The sequence below is a fragment of the Cydia amplana genome, chromosome 9 (genome assembly GCF_948474715.1).
Source record: "Cydia amplana chromosome 9, ilCydAmpl1.1, whole genome shotgun sequence".
Classification (NCBI taxonomy): Eukaryota; Metazoa; Arthropoda; class Insecta; order Lepidoptera; family Tortricidae; genus Cydia; species Cydia amplana.
Genome location: NC_086077.1, coordinates 5,788,924 through 5,814,245, shown reverse-complemented (window position 1 = coordinate 5,814,245; position 25,322 = coordinate 5,788,924). Strand labels below are relative to the sequence as shown.

Here is a 25,322-nt window from a genome sequence, read left to right as displayed (position 1 = left end):
AATAATCTAGAATGTTCCGTTACCTATTGATAACGTCGTGAGCTTTCAGTTGATCGTGTAAGAGCTCCGGTATGCCGGGGCCCAGCGCGCGCAGCTGGTCGCTGGATAGCACAGCGTTGCACACTCGGTTGACGTATTCGCGCATTGACGCGACTCGCACCTCCTAGAAAAACAATGATTTAAATCAAACCTGAAAAAAGGGGAACTATGAGGTATGGTATAACCACCATAAAGCTGTACAAGCAAACAAACAAACAATAGTATCCGGATTTCACATCATCGTGAAGCGTTTTTAAAATAACTAAGTAAACTTGTAAATGGCGTGTCGTATTGTAGGAACTCGATGTTTGCTGTACTATGGCGTCACCATATGACTGGTGTGCCAAAGCTCGAGAAGCTCTAGGAAAAAAAAATTGTGCTCGTCAATAAGGCCGAAGGCAGAGCTGCAGTAGAGTCAACATACACGAGATCGGATACCAGTACTAGCGCTTACAAGATACTCCATAGCTTTTTACCTGTTCAATGTCCCTCGGCGGTACTTTCTGGCTGGCGAGGTGCGCGGCCCTGCGCTCTCGGAAGTGCAAGAACCAGCCCCTGGCTTCACGCTCGAGAATGGCTTGGAGCGGCGCCGCCGCGCGACGGGTTATTTCTCGTCGGTACAATCGCAAGTCCACCTGGATAAATTAAAATTTAATTCATCACCTAACCGTTTGTAGTGAGCAAATTAGTTTTAAGGGGCCCACTGATTAACAGTCCGCCGGACGGTATCGGCCTGTCAGAACAACATTTTGACAGTTCCGAACAACTGACAGGCCGATACCGTCTGGCGGACTGTTAATCAGTGGGTCCCTTTAATACATTGGTTTAATGCTAACTACTACGTTTAATGGGGTTATTAAAAATCAACCTACTAACACAGGATAATCTATGTGCATAAGGAGTTTCCTCTTTTCAACACTTTTACTGTCCGCACTTATGGGGATAAGCCGTAAGGCGCAATTCAGATTGGGAGAGTTAACTTGTTAAACCCTTCACTACAAGTATTATTTTGACATCATGAAGTGTAATAAATAGGGTTACCTCTGTGCGCTGCGGCGTAGTATATACACAAGGGACGCGCGGTGCAATTCGGGGAGGCTCGCGCGCATCGGTTTTCTCAGAGGCAGCCCTACGCATAGCTCGGGTTACCCACGCTGCTAGGGCCGCTATGTCTTCCTGGTGTTCAGGCTAGAACAAATAAGTCTAGTTGTAATCAAGCTTCAAGTTTAGGATCCTAAATTCTCACAATTCTCACATAAGAAGATTCTTGCACGGGTATCTGGTAAAATCCGTTAGCGATGTTCAAAAAAGTTAAACAGTAGGTACTAAGCGCTGAATCTGACCTGTTATAAGTTATAAGTATCACAATATATCAATATGTCACAGATAACTTTCCTACCACAATCGCTCTAGCTAGCTTTATATAATGAACTTGTTTTTCCTTTCGATTTTTTCCATAGAACGTGTATGTAATATGGTTCTTCAATAAAGGAGTGAGTTGTGCGCAAATCATTTTGAGCTCTTCGTATGCGTCCTGCTGATTATACAAAGGACAAAAGGCATGAATCAAATATTTACCATACAGATGAGCTCGGCCACTAAGTATCTGGAACGTTCTTCGCGTATCTTCTTCTCCAGGTCTTTGGCTTCTAGCGACGGCATTCCGATTATGAGATCCATCAGTCTGAAACAGAAAGATAAATTACCAAAAATCGACATTGGAGTATTTTACGATTCGTTGTTTTGTTTTGTATATTGTTTCGTAGTCAACAAAGCAATAATGTCAGTTAACTTAATAGTAAAGGGGTAAGAGGAGTAAGGCAAGAGATAGCGTGAGGCGACAAAAGGGAAGGATTGGGAACGGAAGAATAAGGATGCCTGCATTCACAGCATGCACAATGTAGGTAAAACAGTAACGTAAAAAAGCAAGACTATCACAAAGACAAAAGAACTGCACGTTCACCGCGATATGTCCAATCAGAGACGCGCTATACATGGTGAACTCACCGATGAAGCCCGGCCAGCAGACTCTCGGCCCCCGCCAGCACGGAGAGCGGCTCATTCTTCAACAGCCGATCCCGCGCGACGACCACGACAAGCGAGAACGCGCGCGCCACGTGCCCGTACAGCTCCTCGCGTGCTCGCGCGCGCCCGCGCTGCAGCCAACCGGAGACGCGCCAGACGTGCGTCTGGCCCGGGAAATGGCGGGAGGGGACTTCGAACTCGCTGTGGGAATTTCATACTTATTAAATAGAGTAGAAGGTGCATTATTAAATAAATGTAGTTAGGCCAGTTTTTAGGATATGTTACACTGATGTTGTAAGAGGTCCAACATAACTGAACATTGAAGATTCGTCATCGAACATATGACTGTGCCAAAGAGTCACAATTTAAATGTAGCGTCTAGTCTGATGTCGTCCTGTTAAACTAGACTGTTTTAGGCAAAATATACCAAGTTGTCGGTTCAATCAATTGTAATTTCATATTGTGTCAAGGACGCTTCTTTGTCAATAGACATTTCATTACCTTTTGATTGAAAACGGCACATTTGATGTTCTATTTAAAGTAAGTTATTTTGTGACACCAACTTTGGAGTCGCGGAGTAGCAATTATTTGTACTTTTAATAACCTATATACAAAAAAATCCTAGTCTAAAAACACAACACCGAGAGAAATTGGAAGACAGGTAGGTATAGAAAGAAAATGTTTATTTCAGAGACGTTGAGAGAAAATAGATAATTTTATAGCAACTGGCAACCAACGGCTGTAGAGTACTTTTTTCATATAATTCATATGACCATAGTATTAATTTAAAGAAGCCATTGTGATTTTGTTTTACAATGAACTTTCGTAAGACATAGTTTAAAATATCATGCTATCACATGTCGCCAATAGCGACAATTAATTCACGTGAGTAACAGTTTTTTTTTTAATATTCTAAATTTTAGATAAATTAGCGACCCTGTTGACTAAGGAGGCAATTTAGGAAGGATTTTTTATAAAAATATAAAAATCATGCTTGCGACGAAGTAGGCACAGGCCGATTTGTGAAATTTTCGATTCGATTTTTTATCGAGCAACTTTTAATAATTATCTAAACAGTTAGTAGGAGTGTCACTTGCATAAGTACTAAACTATGTAGTAATATTGCTAAATTTGCTCGATAGAAAATCGGCTTTAGCCCATCTCGCCTTAAAAAAACTCTATGGAACACAAGTGTACTTTACACTGTTATACCATACGGATGAATGTAGGACAAGACAATGCTATGCTATATATCAAAAGGGATGTACATATGACACTACATAATGATACATATACAATACTTTATAAAGCGTGGCTAATGAGAAATGGGGTCATGCTATGGATGCAACGTGGGCACCAATTTTCGACTGGCTTCTATTATTAAATATATTTTACGTGAAGTCCTGTATTATCTAAACAATTTGGAATAGTATTGTCGACAGTTCAAATTCTTAAGTATCATTTGCTAACTCGAAAAATATTATCTACTTATATGCAATAAGAGTGTTTATGGGGACAGGAACAACAAAAACTTTTTACTTGGACATTCGTACCGATGTACAGTCACGCTCCGTGATTGTTACGCCATTTAGGGTTCTAGCTAAATTGGACATTCCATGGCGTAAATATGGATCAACCAATTTAGTTAGGACCGTAAATGGCGTAACAATCCCGTGTGGTGACTGTACTTAATAAGGAACGTATGATATTGAAGATCCACTTTAATTTAATACATATTAAATTGCCACTTGACCTCACTTTGATTGAACTATCCTTGAAAAGCCCGCATATTTGCCAAACATTGGTGCCAACACACGAATACATACACGTAAGTAACATACATATAAGTACATATACGACATACCCCCATTCACGAATTGATTCCAACTGTTTACTATTTAGCTTCTTCGGCATTAGTCTGTCCTTGTGCAAGCTTATGGAAAAAAAACTATTTAAAATGTGTACTTCGCAAAGTATAAAGATGTTCAGGTATTAATGTGTGAAAAATGGGTGCAAAATAAGTATAATGTAATTTATTAATTGCGTACTACAAAATTGATCACAAAAAATATATTTTTTTGATGGACAATATTTGTATTTTGTAAAAATTAAGTATGTACTACCTTAAATCAAACGATGTATCATTTTAGTATCTGTATAAAACATGTTTGTTCTTACTTGCACGTAACTGGTTTCACTTTCAATTGCGTACATACAATAAAGAGATCGGGCCCTGTAAAAGTTGTCCATGAATATTTCCATGCGGAATGACGTCTAGCCATGGTTTAGAGCTCTATAAAGGGAGGCGATAAAACTCAGTTCCATAGTACTGTGCACGTTTGGGTTGAATGAATTGAATGGAATGGAACGGTCTCTATCGCACAATTGCAGGGCTCAGAAGAATAAGGCCCGTTTTTACTGTTTTTTGGTGGACGAAGAAGTTCTTGTACTCTTGGGTTTTCTATGCTAAATAGGCTTAAATATAAACCATGCTAAAAATAATAATAGGTATAGTGAGGTGAGCCAAATTAACCAGGCTATGTCACTTTCGCGACTCGGGTAAAAGTATTTTAAATGTCTGTGTGCGCAGTTGCTGTTTGGGAGTTTTTAAAACTTAAGTGAGAACTTACTCACAAGTCATCAGAAACGCATTGCTTTAATTATTTATTTATTATTATAAGCCTATACAGTGTCCCACTGCTGGGCAAAGCAAAGGCCTCCCCCCTCGATCTCCACTCGTCTCGGTCTTGAGCAATCTCCGGCCAATCGTTGAGATATGCGTCCAGGTCGTCCCGCCATCTCCGTCTGGGCCTACCAGATCCTCGCCCGTCTTGCGGCACCCATACTGTGGCTATTTTGGCCCACCTCTGTGGGTGCATACGCGGCAGACATGGCCTGCCCTGCTTTAATTATGTAGTTTAATATATACAGTTCATTCAGCAAATATTTGGGTTTATCGACTTTCAATTGGTTTGACTAGCATGGCATTCGACGTAAATTAATCTCACGCAGTAGACTCTTCGATGTAACACTATCTATAGTATCTATCAATGTCATATGGAGAGTAAGGTCGCAATTTAGTATCAATTACACACAGACGTATTGCATATATCTGCACGTATGCTTGTCATCGCAAAGCATAACGACCGTTAGGTACCTAATTACAAAAAAAACGGAAAAATGCGAAGAAGAATTTTATCAAGCGACTAATTGTGTCGCTGTTACACAAGTCAATCCTATTTGAATCTACAGTTTACTTACGAATATAACAAGATATGTACTGTAAAGAAAACATCAGACAAAGAAAGCAGTACCCATATCGTTGGCATTAATCAAGTTCAATTCGTGTTGTTACAGCGTCCCATTACCGTATTTACGCCACCGGGCCCTCCTCAAACATACGAGGGGTGTTCAAAATATTCTCGGTATGAGAATGAAAACAAACAAGTACGAAAAGTTTGATATTTTTATTTTTCAATATACTCCCCCCCTATGTTCATACACTTAAAAGATCGATCAATTATTTTTTTTAATCCTGCATAAAAATATTTTTTATCTTTGGTGTAAAAATGCTCCTCCACTGCCGCCTTCAATGCTTTATCATCGGAAAATTTATTTCCACGCAGATCCTTTTTAAGATTGGGGAACAAAAAGAAGTCGCTGGGGGCTAAGTCCGGACTATACGGTGGGTGAGTAACAGTTTCAAACCCACATTCAACAATAGCTGCCTTGGCAATATGAGCAGTATGGACGGGGGCGTTGTCATGTAGAAGCATAACACCTTTGGTTAACTTTCCTCGCCTCTTTTCTTTGATTGCATCCTTTAATTGACGTAGAATGTTAGCGTAGTACTGTCCTGTGATATTTACACCTTTTTCTTTATAATCGATCAGTAATACTCCTTCACAATCCCAAAATATCGTGGCCATGACCTTGCCAGCTGAAGGGATGACCTTGAACTTCTTGGGATGAGCTGAACCCTTAATGTGCCACTGCATGGACTCTTGTTTACTCTCTGGGTCATAATGATGAACCCAGGTTTCATCTCCAGTAACTATTCTTTGCAGCACCTCATCAGGATTTTCACCGCACAGGTCAATAAAATCGGAACAACAAGCTACACGCATGTCTTTTTGAAGCCGAGTCAGCATTCGCGGAACCCATCTTGCACTTACTTTTGACATATTAAGATGGTCATGGATAATATCATGTACGGTACCAATAGAGAGATTGGTTACTTGTGCTATAGATTTTACCTTCACTCGACCATCTTCCAATATAAGTTTTTCCACTTTATCAATATTTTCTTGTGAAGTAGCTACTACAGGCCGGCCAGGTCTAGGGTCGTCTTCAACACTCTCCCTTCCACGTTTAAACTCGCTTGACCACTTTTGAATGGTAGATAAAGAAGGAGCAGACTCACGGTAAACACAATCCATTTCCTCTTTTATGGTTTTTTGATTTTTACCCTGTTTTGTCAAGAATTTTATCACGCATCGATGTTCTAATTTAGTTAACATTGTCAATTCCCACATGATGTTCATGTTTGTTCAGCAATTGCAGAAAAACAAAAGAACATCTCGGTTCGAATTATACTTTTTTTTAATGTCAATGAATAAACCTTAGCGGCCAGTAACGAAAGAAATTTTAGAAGAGGTTGTAAGATATCAATACCGAGAATATATTGAACGCCCCTCGTACATACACTCTTAATTCACAGTAATTACGCCGTATCCCCTACTGTCGCGTTTTTATAAATGCACACTCATGTTTTAATTTATATGATGTAGGTATTATAGAAGCATACCCGTAATAGTTACATTTACGCGGAAAGCGTTTGTTTGATAACCTTGCGTTTTTCGGGACAAAAACTGAGTAAGGAAATTTTATAGTATCATCGGGTTTGAAGAGAAATCGATGTAAGACAAATTATTGAGTACCTACACCTAGTATATTTTTGCACTATGCATCAAAAATATGTCGCTGCATAGCTATACAGATACACGTATGTGAATGGCCTTTCGCTTTTTCGTTTTATTCGAAATACGATAGATGCAATGCTGAAAACGAGTTAGCAAACTTCCGTGTCATTTGTTTGTATGGTAGGTACCATAGATACCTATAATACTAGGTATATCATCAGCTGAATGTCCGAATCACGACGAGGTCTTGTTTGATTATATTTTTATGAGAATCTTAAAGAAGAACATAATTATTAGTTTCACCGGTTTCGCGTGTAAATTGTGCAATTTTCAGCACACTGTCACTTTCGAATCGTTGTGATTTTATATTCCAATTAAAATTCCTTTTTATTTGAGTAAACGTACATAAACGCTATTAGTTGTTAATAGCTGAGTCGTACCTCGATTCTGCTATAACATGGAGGCACATGATAGAGATTGTTTATCAATTATCATACTACAAACGCACGCATTAAAGACCCGCAGATATACATATTTCGGATGAGAATAAAGGTCTCTGCCCACTACACCGTATCATACCATGACCGTGCTATGAACGTACCAGGCACGAAATGTAACGCGACACGGACTACTATGCCCACTACACCGTGTCCACATTGTTTCATATCCGTATATAACGGGTTTAGTGCCCGTAGTAACCGTGTATCATCCCCATAGCATCCGCCTATAATCCCCGTGGCATCCGCGTTTCATCCCCTTAGTACCCGCGTTTGAATCTCGAGAGCCAGACTCGTCAGAAAGAGCCAGCGAATGGTTATCATACTGGCAAGAGCGAGCAACAGATAACAGATACGGCAACGCGTTTATAACGGGCTTAGAACAGTCACCATAGGCGGTAATAACCCGTATGTTCAACGTTTCGCCGCCTGCACGCACCGTTCTGGCAGCGTTGCGTGCCATGCATGGAGCGTTTCGGCACGGGCAAAATATCCTCGCCGACAATTTGTGACGGTCCGTGCATGGCACGCTACGGGTATGGTCGGTGACGGAACGGGCTAGTGGGCAATTGGGCATAGTCTCATACTTTTTAATACAAAGATATTATTTTTGCCTGACACGTTCATAGCACAGTCATGGTATGATACGGTGTAGTGGGCAGAGACCTTAAGTCAAATTTGACAAATATACCCCAACACCGCATATACATTTTTTTAAGCTTTCTCGTGAACAGTTAAATGTTTTAGTCTACCTTCGATCAGTATACAATACGAATATAATGAGATTTATACGTAGTATGTGTAGTATTTTTTTGTAGAATAATATGATGACTTGTTCTAGAGTTACATGCAAATAAATAAGTACTTTAAATGTGTACGAAATATTTATATCTAGTTACATAACAAGCCAGGTTTTGTGAATGTAATTAGTGATGTGTAATACTGTAATACAAAACTGTAGACTGTTTAAAAAATGCTTTATTTGATTTCGGGATTGGGAAATAGATTTCGTTTTGAGTAATGACGAATAATTACTTAAAATTTTAACTAACCTAATGTTGTAGAGTCACCAAAAACTGCACAACATGTTTTTCTCACTTTTCCTTCGGTTGGGTTCGGTTTCGGTCCCCATTTTAAACTAGCTAAAAATAAGATCTCTGGCTAGAGGGTCACGTCACGTTAATGGTTCCGTAGACAGGCGCGTTTTCCGGGCGGGGAGTTTCATTTCATTTCATTTATTCGGTTCAATCAATCAGCACTTAAAGATAAACCTTACGTGCTAATTGGCATTACATTGCTTAGGCCCACTTGCGCCATCCCAATAACCCGGGGTTAAGCGGTTAAACCGGTAACCCAGTGTCAAATTGTACTGGTAACCATGGTAACCCCAGGTTTATCCGATTAACTCGGGTTAGTGGAATGGTGCAAGTGGGCCGTGTCTAACATGCATGCATGCGGGGCGCGCCGCTTTTGCATATAAAACGCTCACGCCCCGCCCGGAAAACGCGCCTGTGTCACGGAACCTTAAACGTAAATGTATGTTAGCCGTTTCCATGTTGATAAGCAAGGTTTCCAAAGCTCCGGAATCACCGTGTCTCCGATGACGGCCCAATATACCTGTAAGATCTGGCAAGTGGCAACCTTACTCGCCATCACGAAGCGAGTCCAGATCTGGCGAATGGGCCGCTAGCGTGACGTTCGCGTGCACATCTTACTTCGTAATGCATGCGAAGAATTGGCGAGCCTTTTTCGAATCAGGGTTCTAAATTATCAAGATAATTATAGTCTTTGATAATTATCCCAGGTATGGATGGTGCTTTATTTATTTTCTTTGTATTCTTGGGTAGTAAAAAATAATGATTGTGGCGTTTTTTTATATTTTAGGTTATTATAAAATCGGTAATTATCAGGCATAAAAATCACGATATTTATCAAGATAACTATCATTGATAGTTATCCTTTCGAACTCTGTTTCGAATTGGCGCATTTTCAGATCTGAACACGCCTTAACATAAAATTTGAGCCAGACATGTTGCGCTTCTGCTCTAAGCTCTAAAAAGTCTAAAACATCGCTCACCCTTTCTCCCTAATCTGGTGCAGCTGCTTCGGCGAGAGCGGATGGGGCTCCAGGCCTGCGTCGAGGGCCGCGGCGTCGAGCTCGTCGCAGGGCGGCGCCACGATGATGTCCGAGGGCCGGTTGCCGGGGCCCGTGAAGCGAGATGATGGGAGGACTGGGACAAACAAGTTATTCTTTCAACTTGAAAGTTTCAAGTTTACCTGTGATTGGTATCATAAACATTCCTAACAATAAGAACGAATGAGTAATAATGTGAAAAAGCGAATATATTTTAGTATTGACCCCTGGGGCCCGTTTCTCAAAAGCTTGTAACTTGTAATACAAGTGGATGTCACTTTTTGATAGCTTTTGTTAGAAAGAGACTTCCACTTGTATTAGAAGTTACAAGATTTTGAGAAACGGGCCCCTGATGTCTTAAATACCTAAACAAAGAAATGTGGGTGAATATTTCTAAACCGAAAAAATAAGTCATGTTTGGAGCAGAATACGCCACACGTGCCCACCCATGTTTGCTATACTTAGTTTGCGAATTATTTTAATTAGGCGCGTAATCCGAAACAAATTGCGTACTTGCGGCAAATTCGCTTGATCTGGACGCAGAGGTCGAATGCTGATAGTGACCCCACGGCGCTTCATCATTACAAGGCGGAGTCGGCATTCGTTGGTGGTTTTAGACGTTAGTATTATATTGTTATTTTAATAACAATGGGAAGGGACATCCCTTATTCATAACATGTACAACTAACATTAACAGCATCATGCATTCAATTCAATTCACATTGTTTCAGCTAGAAGGTAATATCAATAACTAATATATTGTCCGGAGATTGGATGATGGTAGCATGACGTAGGAGGAAATGGGGTCATTCGAAGCATGATTTTTGGATGATTTTAGGGGGTGGGGGAGGCAAAAATCGTCAAAAATAGATGACGTAATTTATGAACAGCCCCAAGGATAACCATGGGAAAGTATGAATCCCTATTTATTATGTTAAAACAGACGCTTACCAATGTTTCATTATATTTGGACCACATGTGGTGTGTAATTTCAAACATGTGTTTGAAACCTCCACTTGATCAGTTGATCAGAATATGCCAAGCAAAAAGTGATTTTATGGTAAAAGCCACATGATTCTTTCACATTCATCACATTTTGAGCAACTTTCATGCAACAGTGGTATGTTTCATGTAAGCTATTCAATATCTCAAATAACTTAATACAAGAGTGTTTATATTTTAATCATTGGACAGTTTTCCACTGTGAATATTTAGCATATTCTGGAATCTAAACATTTTGTATTAATTTATTACATAAAGAAATGTTTTCTAACTACCTTGATTAATAAAAACTACCCAATAAATAAATCTAAAACTTTGAACATCAGTTTGAATGATTCATTGGTAGATTTAAAATATTGGTCTAATTCCCTTCATACTAAGTACGAAGTATCTTCTAACCAGATGAAACTTCCAATTGGCATCATATGAGTTGGTAATTAGTAAAAGTAATGAAATATCTAAGTAATTGATAACACTGTGTAGGCTGACAGATTTTTCTCAGCAAAAGAAACCGACATTGTCTGTGACGCTGGATGTTTCTCCTTTCACTTGTTTATATATTTCTGATACATTATAGGTTTTTAAATGTTTCTAATTGCTATATTACATTATATAGCATACCTGTAATATTTATCAATTTACTTTACTAATATGTTTGTACTGTTTTTGCCAAAAATAGTAACAAAGGAATTAAATAAGAACTGGATTAGATGGGAAGCAAGCACAACAGAAATTAATAAAATAAATGTATATTTAGTAGGTGCTATTACTATAAAACAGTGTTCAGGATAAGATATGATAAGATGACAGATAGTTTTATCTTTATCTTATGTTTATTAGGTCCTGAGTTATAGATGTTATCTAGACATAATTATCTAAGTATGTATATTGTTGTCTAGTCCCCATAGTACAAGCTTTGCTTAGATTAGGGCTAGGTTCATCTGTGTAACATTGTCCCCAAATATTTATATTTTATTTATTAACGGTTAAACTACTTGACAAGAGCACTCCCTGCTATAACAAACCAAAAACAACTGACAAGCAGTGCTCACCAATAGGAAAGGTTTTCCAGTGGTACAAGAAGTCTTCAGCAACTTGCTTGATGTTGTTAACAAGCTGCTCCACCTCAGGCGGAGCGCCGACCAGCTGCACGTCGAAGCGGAGCGGCTCTCGCTCCGGCGGCGGGGTCTCCAGCAGCAGCGAGTTGGGCCGCGAGGCCCGCTCCGCGTCCGCCATGCCTCCGATCACTATCACTCCACTAGCTTATCAGAACACACTCTTCACCACTCATAGCTCAATCGTGTAATGAGCCCCAGTGGGCGGAGAACTCGCTTGAGCGAACTCATTGTTTCATTACAATTTTATTTGATCAATTCAACATGACATGATCTATAGCGCATCGCAGCTGACGGTTTATTTCCGTCGAGCAATCTGATACGGGGAGGTCGTCTGTGGTTTTTTTATTTGTTTTGGTCACAAATAGGTTTGGGATAAAAGAAAAAGCGACAGACGACGACGATCAAACGACGGAACGACGGACCCCAATCTTTTGACGTGCGTGACAGATTGTTTTTTTCTAGCTAGGCAAGTGGCAAGCGGTCGGCAAGCGGTTGTAGCCAACATTAAACTAAAACCAATCGATTTGATAATAAATAAATACCATGTTTTCGATTATCTTTTGGTACAGCGTTTATATCTCGTCAGAAATTTGTTTATACTCGTATCACCACTCGTAATTGAAGTATAGATCGATGAGAAATGCCATTGTTTGGGAAAAAATAGCTTGTTGATCTGGCAGCACTAGGCTTTACATTCCGTTTCCAAATTCTTGAACTTTGTTCAAACGGAACGAACGAATCAATTTTCATAAATTTTATTTTATTTGCGATTTAAAAAGTTTTTTTTATTCATATAATATTTTCACATTAACTTTGTATTGTATTTTTAATAATGGCTCCTCTACACGATGGGCCAACGCCGGCCACTCCAAGGGACGCATTTATGCGTTAGAGGGAGCAAGTTATATTGCTATCTCATTCTACCGCATGTCTGCGTCCCTTGGAGTGGCCGGCGTTGGCCCATCGTATAGAGGAGCCATAACATCAGAAACTTATTTATTCGTGCCCACAATAATTTTGGCTGTATTATTTTCGAGTCAGAGTTCATTGTGTAGTAATAAAAAAGTTAGGTGTTGTCAATGTGGTGGTAATTTGTGGAGTTGTTTATTATTTCAGAAATAATAAAATACAGGAAATACTGTATTAAATCATTTTGTTTTACCAAACACATATCACATTCCATTAGAATACAATATAACCGCTTTAGGTTTTACGTTTTGGCGATAAGAAAAAGCCGATTTCTTTCGTTGCCTCCGACTCCTAAGGTGCTTGGACTAGGTATGTCCTACATTATCTACATTTTAGAGTAGTTAGCAGTTATTTATTTACGTTTACGCGTACGTATTTACGGAATGTGCTTTCATTCGCGATTGTGTTATCTGTTGGTAGTTAGCTAGGTAAGTTTTCGTTTCTTCAGCAAATTCTTTAGGTTTCTTTTGTGTCTCTAATAGGCGTTATATTTTCAGAGCGAGATGGAGGCTATGGATATTCAGGCGGTGGAGTCGAAGCTGAGCGACGTGACGGTTACGGCGATACCGATGAGCGTTAAGAACGTCCACAAAGACTTGGGTCACGGTGGGAGCAGCCATGCGACCATATCTACGGTGCCGGCGGCGTCACCATCTTCCATAGGGAAGGATAAGGATAACGGGACTTCGAAGTACGCGCAGCTTTTGGCCGTGATAGAAGAGATGGGTAAGGAGGTGCGACCAAGTTACTCAGGCAGCCGCAGCTCTGCCGAGCGTTTGAAGCGTGGGATCGTGCACGCGCGTATCCTCGTGAGGGAATGCTTGATTGAAACAGAGCGCTCTGCACGACAGTAAAGCTCCGTCTCAACATCAACACAGTCAATTTTAGCATACCTCAGAAACAAATCTTTGTGTGACTGCCAACAAAGTTGCAATATATAGAGACTGCTTAATTTCTCGAGCACTCTGTTATTGGATTGTGAACCTTAAGAAGCAAAGAGTAAGTTTAGTTGTTGAATAATCTTGCACAAGTGAATTTGAGAAACAAAGTAGTCTAAAACATGTGAGTAGGCTCCTAACGGCTCTGAAAAAGTTATTTATTGCTCATGCAGCACTCAAAGTATATTAGTGTAAGTCTCAAGTATACTAATAATAATATTTCTTCTGGTAAGGTGTCCCTAACATTTATTCATAATCAAACTGTCATATAATTTTGCAGCCTTATTCTTATTCTCTCATTGTTTTTCTTCTTATTTTAGAAATCCTATCTATTTAACAGATTTGCAATAAAACTAAATAGTATTGCAATAGCTCCAATCTGGAATAATAATTTTCATACTAAGATAATATACAAACAAAAAAGGATGTTAGATCTGTTACAATGAAAACTAGAGCACAAATTTATTTATTTACGGAATAAGAATAATGCTGCTATAATAAAAGTTAGGGTCTTATTTATTAGAAATAAAAATAAAATATAATTCAGGGTACTTAGACTAAATTTAAGAGATTTATTTTGAAAATGTGATTATAACATATAAATTTTCTGTATTGAAAGTAAACGGCAAAGCACATACAAACTGAGTCAAATAAACCCCCCCGGACTTCTTAGGTATGCTGGTAACGGAGAAAGTTCTAAGATAGGAAGAATCTGATACATACCTTGCTTTGAATATGTATTGCTTTGTCATAGTATAAAGCCTATATTTTTAGTATGTGATTGAAAAATGACTATCCACTTGTTTATCTACCTTACACTAAAAGTTTTAAAGTAAAATTTACAATCATGCTATTGGACAGCTTGTTTTAAATATAGACTTTATTTTGCTTGTTTTAAGGTAGAAAATCAAATGGATTAAATCAGAGACTAGCTTTGAAACACCTGTAAGACCTAAGGCTTACCAAAAGTTCCAAAAGTTCGCATCTTTAAGAGCCCATCAACGTGCACACTAGAGCCACTGCTAAATAATCGTGATTATTTAAATTTAACGAAAGATATTTAAAAAAGGGGGCCGCTAGGTACTGTATATTGTATTAAAGTACCATTTGAATACATCAAACTAGTTTCTATGTTGCTGGATTCGTCAATCCGTCCAAAGTTAAAACGGACCTTTTTGTTTTGATTTCATAGATTTACGAATCCAGCAACATAGAAACTAATTTGATATATTCAAAAGGTACTTTAATACAAGATACAGTACATAGCGGCCTCCTTTTTAGGGTTCCGTAGCCAAATGGCAAAAAACGGAACCCTTATAGATTCGTCATGTCTGTCTGTCTGTCTGTCCGTCTGTCTGTCCGTCCGTATGTCACAGCCACTTTTCTCCGAAACTATAAGAACTATACTGTTGAAACTTGGTAAGTAGATGTATTCTGTGAACCGCATTAAGATTTTCACACAAAAATAGAAAACAAACAATACATTTTTGGGGTTCCCCATACTTCGAACTGAAACTCAAAAATTTTTTTTTCATCAAACCCATACGTGTGGGGTATCTATGGATAGGTCTTCAAAAATGATATTGAGGTTTCTAATATCATTTTTTTCTAAACTGGATAGTTTGCGCGAGAGACACTTCCAAAGTGGTAAAATGTGTGTCCCCCCCCCTGTAACTTCTAAAATAAGAGAATGATAAAACTAAAAAAAATATATGATGTACATTACCATGTAAACTTCCACCGAAAATTGGTTTGAACGAGATCTATTAGTAAGTAGTTTTTTTTTATACGTCATAAATCGCCTAAATACGGAACCCTTCATGGGCGAGTCCGACTCGCACTTGGCCGCTTTTTTTTTAAAATATTTTTCGTTAAGTTTAAATAATCACGATTATTTAGCAGTGGCGCTAGTGTGCACGTTGATGGGCTCTTAATTCCTAATCAATGTTTAATTCACTGTATGTGCTTTAGCCAGAAACTAATGTAACTGCAAATCTCTAATGAATATAATTTACTTATAGAACATTTTACAGCATAATTCATCACATTGATATTGATTCTATTAAAGCTGTTTAATTGAATAGTAAGTAAGTTATAAGAATTGGCAGTTGTTTCCCAATACAATATATATAATCTATATTACAGATATTATACATACAAGCTTAACGCTCCAGACCTCTGCATCTTTGCCTAGATTTTAGTAACAGTTTTGAATGATTCACGGTTAGTTTCACTAGACTTATATCAACCAAACATACAAACAACACAAAACAACAATTGTTTGTTTAACAATACAAAAGGTAATCACGGTTCATATCTTGGTCGATATAAGTCTAGATTTCAGTAGTTCCAGTTTAGGATAATTCAGGAAGTTAATGAGGGAAGACTTGGGCAATTTATACTGTCAAATAAATCTGTCTTCTTTTTATGAAAAGCTGAGAGTCTACCAACAATCAGTTTATCTGACTGTGAAAACAGTCAGTTAAACGCCCTGATAATCATCACAGGTTTTCTATTTTTACAATTGTGTATCTGTAATCAAATAAATTAAATTTGACCCACTTCCCGGTTTCCGATGAAGCTGAAAATTTGCATACATATGTAAATCGGGTGCCAGAAAAATTAATTGATTAATTAAAAATTAATTCGGTGAAGGAAAACATCGTGAGGAAACCGGACTAATCCCAATACAGGCCTAGTTTACCCTCTGGGTTGGAAGGTCAGATGGCAGTCGCTTTCGTAAAAACTAGTGCCCACGCCAATTACTGGGATTAGTTGCCAAGCGGACCCCAGGCTCCCATGAGCCGTGGCAAAATGCCGGGACAACGCGAGGAAGACGATGATGTAAATCGGGTGACAATGCAATATTATGGTACAATTGAGCTGATCTGATGATGGAGGCAGGAGGTGGCCATAGGAACTCTGATAAAACAACGCAACCTATTTGTTATTGGGGTTTTTAGAATAGTCTTGATGAGTATTACTTGCCTCTGGAAAAAAAAGTACAGTCAGCGATAAAATCTTGTACCAAAAATTAAATTTTTGTCAAAAACTTATTACTTTTGTTCTTGCTCACAACCATACTAGAATCTAGCATTACTTTTGTTCTTGCTCACAGCCATACTAGAATCAAGCAATATCTACAGAATTTGTTTTTACACAGACTAAATTTTCTTGTTACTGTTTCTCTAGATATAAGTTTAATATCTTTATTCAAAAATGCAGAGGATAGAGCAAAATAATAATTCATGGCACAATTCGTTTCTGAGATTAGTAGAACTTAATTTTCTGGGTTGCTTATGTTCTATTACAATATCTATTATTTAAAATCTTACAGGTCTTTTCACAAAATGTTGACATACTTATGATAGAACAACACACAATAAAAGATAACATTATTCTCAAATACATTGCTTAAGACGGGATTCCACCAGTGTACGGCACTGTGCGACACAAGCAATATGCTTGTACGGCACAGTGTCGCACTCTGGTGGAATCCTGTCTTAACTATCGTCTATCATACTTATGTTATAGACCTGCGAAATGCGTGGTGTGGAATTAAAAGCAATGATTGTACTCGTCGTTCCTAAAAAAATTAACTTTTGTGGGCTTTAATTTTCATACTACTTGACATTCATGTCAAATAACTAATGTGTCCCATAGCCGCCAGGCAAGGGCCACGATCGCGCACAGCCAATAAGGCAGGGGTCCCCAACCTTTTTGCGTCGGCCCTTGGCACAAAGGGAATGTTTAATGAATACCCCCTTTATCGAAAAGGTACACCTTGCCGGATCGCCACACTGGTTGGGCATCCCTGCTATAAAGAGAGCTGTTAGAGATAGCTGTCCTGAAAAGCCAGGCTGTGATCAAAACATTTATTGTGAACATCTACCTCAGACAAAACAATATATAAAATAAAATATTATTAATGTTTAATAAGCATATTTTAAGACACCTTTGGTATTTTGTGATGTTGATGTTTCATGATATTAAAGTGAATAGTGCAGCCATAAGTTAGTTACGAGCTCTGTGGGGCAAAAATTGAGTGGGTAATTTTATTAGGCGGGTTCACACAGGACGAGCCGAATTGAAAATGAATTTCCTCGCGTAGCGGCTTGTTCTGTGTGAACCCTATTAACAAAGATTGTTTCTAAAATGCGTAGTTAATGTTATTTTTGATCGAAGTCATAGATTACTTTTTTGTCAAAAATAACAATGATATCCTCGACCTCGATGATTCGGAGAAGAATCGGAACTCACTGCACCTTAAAGCGGCATATTAATATTTGAAATAATTCGCCCAAAGCTACACATTCATAAAAGATGCTCAATTCTTGTCTCACAGATTATACTTAATGTCCTGCCCACAAGATACTCATTACAACTAGTTTGAGACTTGAAATCAAATCAAGTCACATTAAATGTCTAGTATTAGTTCAGAATCCTTGATCACTTTCACAGTATTCTAATGTACAGAGTGTCAATGATGTACCAAGATTTAAATGGCCTGCAAATTCAAACAATTATGTGTGTAGATGCCCAGACACTGTTAGGGCTGAATTAGACGGCGTGCGAACTCGCATGCGATTTTAGTTACATTGCGGACTGTTGGTTACGTCCAATTCAACTGACCGATCAAAACCCGCAATGTAATGAAACTCGCATGCGAGTTCTCGCGTCGTACAAATGAGCCCTTAGTAAGGTTAATAAACTGGGTTCAGATTCCGTATATCCATTGACTAAAGAAACAAACTATAAAACATTTGTGATTTTGGGCAACCATGCAGTTTGAGTAAATACCTTGGTACATCTTTATAAGAGCAATATAACCTGATATTATTTTGACGTATGATTTTTCCCCATACGTATTGCTCAGAAAATGTAAAATCATTATAAGGGCAATCATGTGACCTCATATTAGACTAACATTATGTAAGATAAAGTGCTCATTGTTTGGTAATTTTGAATTATTAGCATTAAGTTGTATATAATTATTTTGATTTTCAATACTGCTTCTAAACCCCTTTGATTTTAATTTGTTTGTGTTCCCTAATATGTTTTGTGTAATATGTTTTCCGAGTTATGACTTGATTTTAATGGCGAAAATTTTAAATTTTAATCTGATGTCCTGTAAGTCCTGTTATTTTTGTCCTTTTTATGCATTTTAAGTTTGGTCTTAAGTAATTCAAAGTTGTGCATCCAGTATAAAAGCAAACATACGAATTCCCTTTTCTTCGTTAGAGAAGAGAGTGGACTACATACACAAATTGAAATATTGTCATTTATTACTGACAGCGTGTAGCCAGTTTAGAACATTAACAATGATGTTAAAAACTAAAAGTTCTTTGCAGAGGGCGCCTCTGACTATAAGGTCCAACTATAGGATAGATAACAAAACTGAATCACCATTACCAAATACCTTTCAAGAAGTGTGGTTTAAACTAAAACCCCACTGGAGAAGTTTCACACTTTCATATAAAACAAATGGTTAAATAGTTACATTTACCTATATCGGTTTATGAGAAACAGTTCGCTGACAGATACATGGACAGCGGTGGCTTAAAAATAAGAACAAATAACTGGACTTAACCCAGAGGCGCCCTCTGTTGTGAGCAATTGTCACTTTAATCATCACTTTAATTTGGATGTAACGTTTTGGTCCAACTGCCGGAAATGTATACCTTTTAGTATAACGCTAGTGTAAGGAGAAATTACGAAATAGTCTTTAAATATATAAAATAAGTTACCATTAAAGAATAAAGTACTTACTTGAATGTTAAACTTACTAAATGTAATTCGAGTCCATTTCAATATTTTTTATAAATAGATTTTTCCTGTATATTTTTTTCCATTCGATGTCATACTTATATTTGTCTTCTATTGATCTGTACGTTTTAGCTGTTTTATGAATTGTCAAAGTTTTCAAAGTATTTGTAAGTAATGAACCATGAAACAGTACAAATTTTTAGCGAATTAAATGTAAAGAATTGTGAAATAAATGTTAAATTCATTACAGTTTATGAGAAATAGCTTTAGTCGGCTGTATTTATTAATGTATGGGCATATTTTTATTATATTAATAAATGGGTTTAAAATAGTACAGATTCGTTTTAATGCTATACAATAAGTAATTAAGTATTGACACCTGTTTTATGTGTTTTTATGTTTTTTAAATATAACTGTCACAGAGATTAGTGATTTTTGCGTTTACATCTTTGTACCTACCTATATTATACTTATCCACTTTGTTCTGTGCTAGTATCATCTACGGTTTTCGTCCTAAGATGGCGTCTTGGAGCACCAAATGGCGGTGGAACACAGGCTACAGTGCGGACTCCGTCGAGTGGTGTCCCGTGGAGCCCTACAGAGATGTGATGGTGTGCGGCACTTACCAGCTTGAGAAAAAAGACGAAGGTAATAAATACAATATTATTTTATTTTTATTGGGGAAACTACAGAAGTACAGTAAAAATTAATGATAAGATATACAGTTCAGAAGAGGTAGTAATATGATGAAAATCTAATGCCACTTCTCTAGCTCGTTGATTCTGTTTTATATTTATAGTTTGTTTCATTTAAAGACCTAAGTTCTGCAATAGTGGGATTTACCTAAAGCAGGGATAAAAACAAACACATGACTGAGGAGGCGATTTTGGTTTGAGAACTTGTATCATAGGTACTAAAATAACAACGTTTTGCAAAGTGTTTTGGGAAATAAGAACAATATTCTTCAACAACTTTCTATAATTTTTGAAATCCGGTTCGAAGGACCAGCTATACTTAGCAAAGTCAATTTTAATTGCAATCGAAGGCCAAATCAACATACTGACAACTAAGTATATTATTTTTAGATCAGCAAACGAAAAAACAGACGAGACTTGGCAGAATCTACCTCTTCCAAATCAACCAAGACACAGTCGATTTGTGTCCCGTCCAAACAATCGACACCGCCGGCATCCTAGACCAAAAATGGTGCTATCATACCATTCAAGACCACCCGGTGCTCGCAGTTGTAACCTCCGAAGGATCACTTCAGCTGTACCAACTGTATGAAAACAACGGTTACAATTTAAAGCTGTGGCTCGAAGATTTGATTGGTCAAGACGATTTGGCGCTGTCTCTTGATTGGTCGACGAACAAAGAGTCGGGGGAGCCAATGATTGTTGTGAGTGGTTCTGCGGGTGATGTGACTGTTTTTAAGATTGTTGGGAGCGGTTTGGTGAGGGTTGGGACGTGGAAGGGTCACGGCTTTGAGGCGTGGATAGCTGCGTTCAATTATTGGAGCCCTGACGTGTTTTATTCAGGTAATTTAAATTAAGGTATTACGAGTATAGTATATCCGCCAACCTTTTTATTGCAGATATTAATGAGAATGTTAAACCGTAGGCTACCTTTAATAGACTCTGCAGTAATGACAATGACCCGATCAGTATGATGCTATTTTTGTTTAGTTTACGATGTTTAAGAATCACATGCTAAATGGCGATGTTCCGAGTAGTATTAGTATTTTTTTTGGGATTATTACTCCAGCCAAAACTATTTTACAGGTGGTGATGATTGCGTATTCAAAAGCTACGACATCAGGGTTCCTGACGCGGCAGTAACGACGAACCGGAGCCACGAAGCAGGTGTTACATCCATCAGGAGTCATCTAGACGTCGAACATCAACTTATCACGGGCAGGTCTGTGACTACCAAGCAATGCATTTTAGAGCGTTCTATCCAATAGTGATATATTTTAAGATTTGGTGCTCTAGTCCTATAACCGCTGGGCAAGGGGGTAAAGGTATCTTGCGGGCAAGATACTGTCGCGGCGCTCTTGTGCTAGCCTACAGTTCGGCTTGTGTCGGACTTCGCATCCCGCCGACCCTGGCCATGGCACGTTTTGACCTTGGAGTAAATATTCCCCTGATTCTACCAGCGACACTACTGTTTTGCTTACGCTCACAGAACAAGTAGAATGGCGATGCGAGCAGGGTACGTGTCGCCGCCGGTTATGAGCAAACGCTCGCATGCTAGTACTCGCCCGCGCTGACCGAAAAACGTAAACATGCCTTTTGCGCCACAATAACGTTCAGATTAAGAAGCCAGACATCAAATCTGTCTAAAGGAGGCGTATCCATTCACCAGGCACACAAGTTTTTACTACCGTTGCGCGAGAAATGTGGAAATGTGGAGAGGAACGAGCGGCGACACCGGTTCCGATACTAACTGCGCGCGATAGCCGTTCTAACCTCTTTAATAATGTTCTGTGCTTACGCTATTGTTATAATACCTATACTTCTGAAAGTGCTGGGACGCTGATTTTTGGTTTGTTGACAAGCCATGGCATGGGTAAGCCTAATAAGAACACCCAGAATCCCTGGTTCTTATAGGCTTCCACATTTTACTCTATTCAGTGATACATTTTGCATAAATCTTTGTTTATCGATTATTACAGTTACGATGAAAAAGTGCGCCTCTGGGACACCAGGAGCTTAAAGCGCTCCGTCACCGAGGCCGCAGTGAACGGCGGTGTTTGGAGACTCAAGTATCACCCCAGCAGTCCTACCACTGTGCTAGCGGCCTGCATGTATGGGGGCTTCAGAGTTCTAGGTATGAACACGATCAGAGACCTTATGTCTTTGCAATAAGGTTTAACCCTTAAATGCATGATTTTTTCTGTTTGCCCGAAATTAATATATGTGTTACGTAATTGTTTGCTGATTATGGAAAAAATGGTAAAAAAAATATAACATCGATTTTCACTGCGAAATCAGTGTTAGAAGTTGCATAGGCTAAATCATATTTATGTAAATATATAATTTTCAGTAAGAGATATATGATAAATACTACTATCATCAGAAAGGTACACTATTTGTGATACACCTATGATAGAGTTTTTAAATATAAAATAATTACTAAACCCAAAAAAACATACAATATCACATACTAAAAATCATCAAATTATGAATTTTTTCAAATTTTCTGACATATCGTCTTAAAACGAATGTAATTTTTATAAATTAAAATATTGCGTAAATTTATATAAAAAATCGGAAACCGGATTAGTTTTTCTTATGATATCACTCATTGTCATTTATTTTGGATAGCTGCATATTGAGCCACGGACCATCAAATATACGATGCATATATACATCATTATGCATTTAAGGGTTAAATATTGTCAGTTTATGTAATGTTCACAATATACTTTGTCTCAATTAAATTTAGGATGCGTTTACGATGCGATGTGCGAATTGGACGCAATGTGCCATGCCCCTTAAGAAAAATGATGCTAAAGGTTTTAAGTCTTTGATGTTGACGATGAGTCGATGACGTATCTTTTTTTAATACCACGCCTTAGGCAACCAGTTACCGGAGGTTCATGCCCTTTGCAGAAATTTATAAAACAATTGGTAAAGTAGGTACCTACGCTGTTTTTTAAAGAATCTTGTTCAGTAGACTCGAGAGAGAGCCTCGACATAAAGTAGGTATCTTCATTATCATAGCTAGAGCGTTCGCGGAAATATGTAAATTACTCTTAAACAGTAAAATATGCGTGATGATCAACGCCATGCCGACGTTCCCTACAAACTTTTTTTTTTATATTTGTATGTGCTGTTGCGTTCTCATACTAAATTATTATGGGAGCGCCATGTGGTGACTACGATGAGAGTCTTCTTTTATGATGCGATACTATAAGAAATAGATATGGGTACCTACAGATGTGCACGTTGCGGAAAGTTTTCTAAAAGCTGGAAAGTTTTCGGAAATTTTAAAGTATGTAAAGAAAACTTTCCGGCAACACATCCGTGGATAAGGGACTTACAAGTACCTATTTGTTTTTTACAGGTGTGACAGAGTCCATCTCCGTGTTGTGTGAATACATGGAACATGAGAGCATAGCGTACGGAGCAGACTGGAAGTTTGACGACTCTGGAACAGTGGCCACTTGTTCCTTCTATGACTGCAGCATGCATGTAGGCAAGATTGATCTTGAGAGAACTGATTTTTAACCTTTTGAACGCTTTACGTCTTAAAGAAAAACGACACTGACACGCCAAGTTATCGGGCGCAAGCGAGCTAATGTAAACCTTACTTGGAAGTGTCAAGGTTTATTTGACAGCGTCCGCCATATGTGCTATAACACTTGTTGTCCTTGGCGCTGTAGGCTAACAACGACGAGTTTAGGTGTTCTTGGCGTTCAAAAGGTTGGCTGAACCCTAAGTATAAGGCCTGAGTGGACGCTCGGAGCGGAGCGTTCGGCGGGGCGTGCAGCGTGGCGTCGGGCTCACAAGGGATTTGACAGCAGCGTGCACTAAGGCCGCTACTATCCGTTTGCATTCGTTTCACATGCACGCCGTACGCCCCGCCCCGCTGCACGCTCAACATGAGCGTCCACTCAGGCCTTACACTAAAGCCAGTGCTTTTTAGGTTTCCGTCACTAGTCTTACTTTGAGTCATGTAATAAAATAAAGGTTCATTTTAAACATGTTGTATTTCAATTTGCTTATAATGTCATGATAAATATAATTTATAACAATTACATACTTAATAAAGTAATCATTTGCCGTAAGTGAAAAAAATCTTACACCATTTACAAAAAACCAAGGCTGCGGGTAGATATCCGTACATTGCTTCGTAAATTTTAAAAATTCTAACTGGCCAGATCTCCCTACCGTAAATTTGTACCTTAATATTTTTACTAAATACAGTCTATGTCCTATCCTTGGAATTAAAGTACATGATTAATTTATGAAGCGCGCGCGCACGCTACGATAGCTCGTACCCTCTTATACGGAAATGCCTTCCATTTTGATTACGCGTTTGATTTTGATGAAATTGTCGAGCTATTCTCTCGCATAATATTATTAATGCCATTATTTTAAATATTAAAAATATATATTCTATAAAATCCCCACGTTTCTCTTTAGTCAAAAGGATCAAATTAAAATGTATAATTTACTGGGAATGATTCAAGATTACGTTTTGTCTTGTTTTAAATGTTTGTTAATCGTATAAATTATGACTGTAACAAATCACTTATTATATTCTAAATTCTAATGTTGATTCTCTGAATGCTGTTTTTGATTAAAATACAACATGATTAATAATTATATGTTATGTTGCTTTTACTTGGCTTAAGTTTGTTCACATACCTAGTTGGTTACCCGAGTCATCATTTTTAAATTTAATATAATTATGTACTTTATATTATAGTAGTTTCTTGCCAAAGCCTAACATATACGCCAGGTTTCAAAAAATCACATTCAAAATCAAACAGCGTAGACAATTTCAGGTATTTCAGTTACATTTTAAGCGTAAAATTCTTGGTACAAATAACCATTAAGTATAATGACTACACATAACTGTGTATTTAATTTATCCTCAACAATATATGATCGACATACCTATATGACGCTAAAAAGATAATTGTATTTTAATAGACCCCCAGATTTTTTTTTAAATTTTAAAAATCACAAGATACTAACATTAGACTAGTTTTGATACTAAAATGGCAACTGAAAAGTTGTATGGTGTACATAAAATATAACATTACACGAATGTAACGCATTTATTATTAGTTATATAATATCACTGCCTTGTTACACGTCTGTGCGAACGCTTTTTTATGGCCCCAGCAACAAGAATAGAATATGGCAATTATTTTCCCACCACAATATTTTACGGTTTAT

At 38.0% G+C, this 25,322-nt stretch overlaps 2 protein-coding genes across 2 annotated transcripts in view; one reads left to right on the top strand and one right to left on the bottom strand.

Annotated features, from left to right (window-relative positions):
- LOC134650954 (uncharacterized) overlaps window positions 1-12,189 on the bottom strand; it is a 29,965-nt gene extending 17,776 nt beyond the window's left edge. Inside the window, exons 1-7 of the mRNA XM_063505911.1 lie at window positions 11,672-12,189; window positions 9,561-9,714; window positions 2,047-2,265; window positions 1,618-1,723; window positions 1,081-1,227; window positions 516-674; window positions 24-163 (exon numbers count right to left, since the gene is read on the bottom strand). Coding sequence (XP_063361981.1) covers window positions 24-163; window positions 516-674; window positions 1,081-1,227; window positions 1,618-1,723; window positions 2,047-2,265; window positions 9,561-9,714; window positions 11,672-11,855 — 1,109 coding nt within the window. The 5' untranslated portion in view covers window positions 11,856-12,189. The remainder of the gene's footprint in view (window positions 1-23; window positions 164-515; window positions 675-1,080; window positions 1,228-1,617; window positions 1,724-2,046; window positions 2,266-9,560; window positions 9,715-11,671) is intronic.
- A 606-nt stretch (window positions 12,190-12,795) lies between these two features.
- On the top strand, window positions 12,796-23,642 carry LOC134650818 (diphthine methyltransferase). Its single transcript, XM_063505752.1, has 7 exons — window positions 12,796-13,015; window positions 13,204-13,401; window positions 19,929-20,058; window positions 20,496-20,948; window positions 21,192-21,327; window positions 22,085-22,239; window positions 23,479-23,642. The coding sequence occupies exons 2-7, from the start codon at window positions 13,210-13,212 to the stop codon at window positions 23,640-23,642; spliced, it is 1,230 nt and encodes a 409-aa protein (XP_063361822.1). The 5' UTR covers window positions 12,796-13,015; window positions 13,204-13,209.
- Window positions 23,643-25,322: the final 1,680 nt, after the last annotated feature.

Bases quoted from the DNA above. Each gene is read 5' to 3' on its own strand.
- LOC134650818 (XM_063505752.1), top strand. From the start codon at position 13,210: ATGGAGGCTATGGATATTCAGGCGGTGGAGTCGAAGCTGAGCGACGTG. The intron at 20,949-21,191 runs GTAATTTAAATT...ACTATTTTACAG, and splicing joins CCCTGACGTGTTTTATTCAG to GTGGTGATGATTGCGTATTC. The intron at 22,240-23,478 runs GTATGAACACGA...TGTTTTTTACAG, and splicing joins TGGGGGCTTCAGAGTTCTAG to GTGTGACAGAGTCCATCTCC.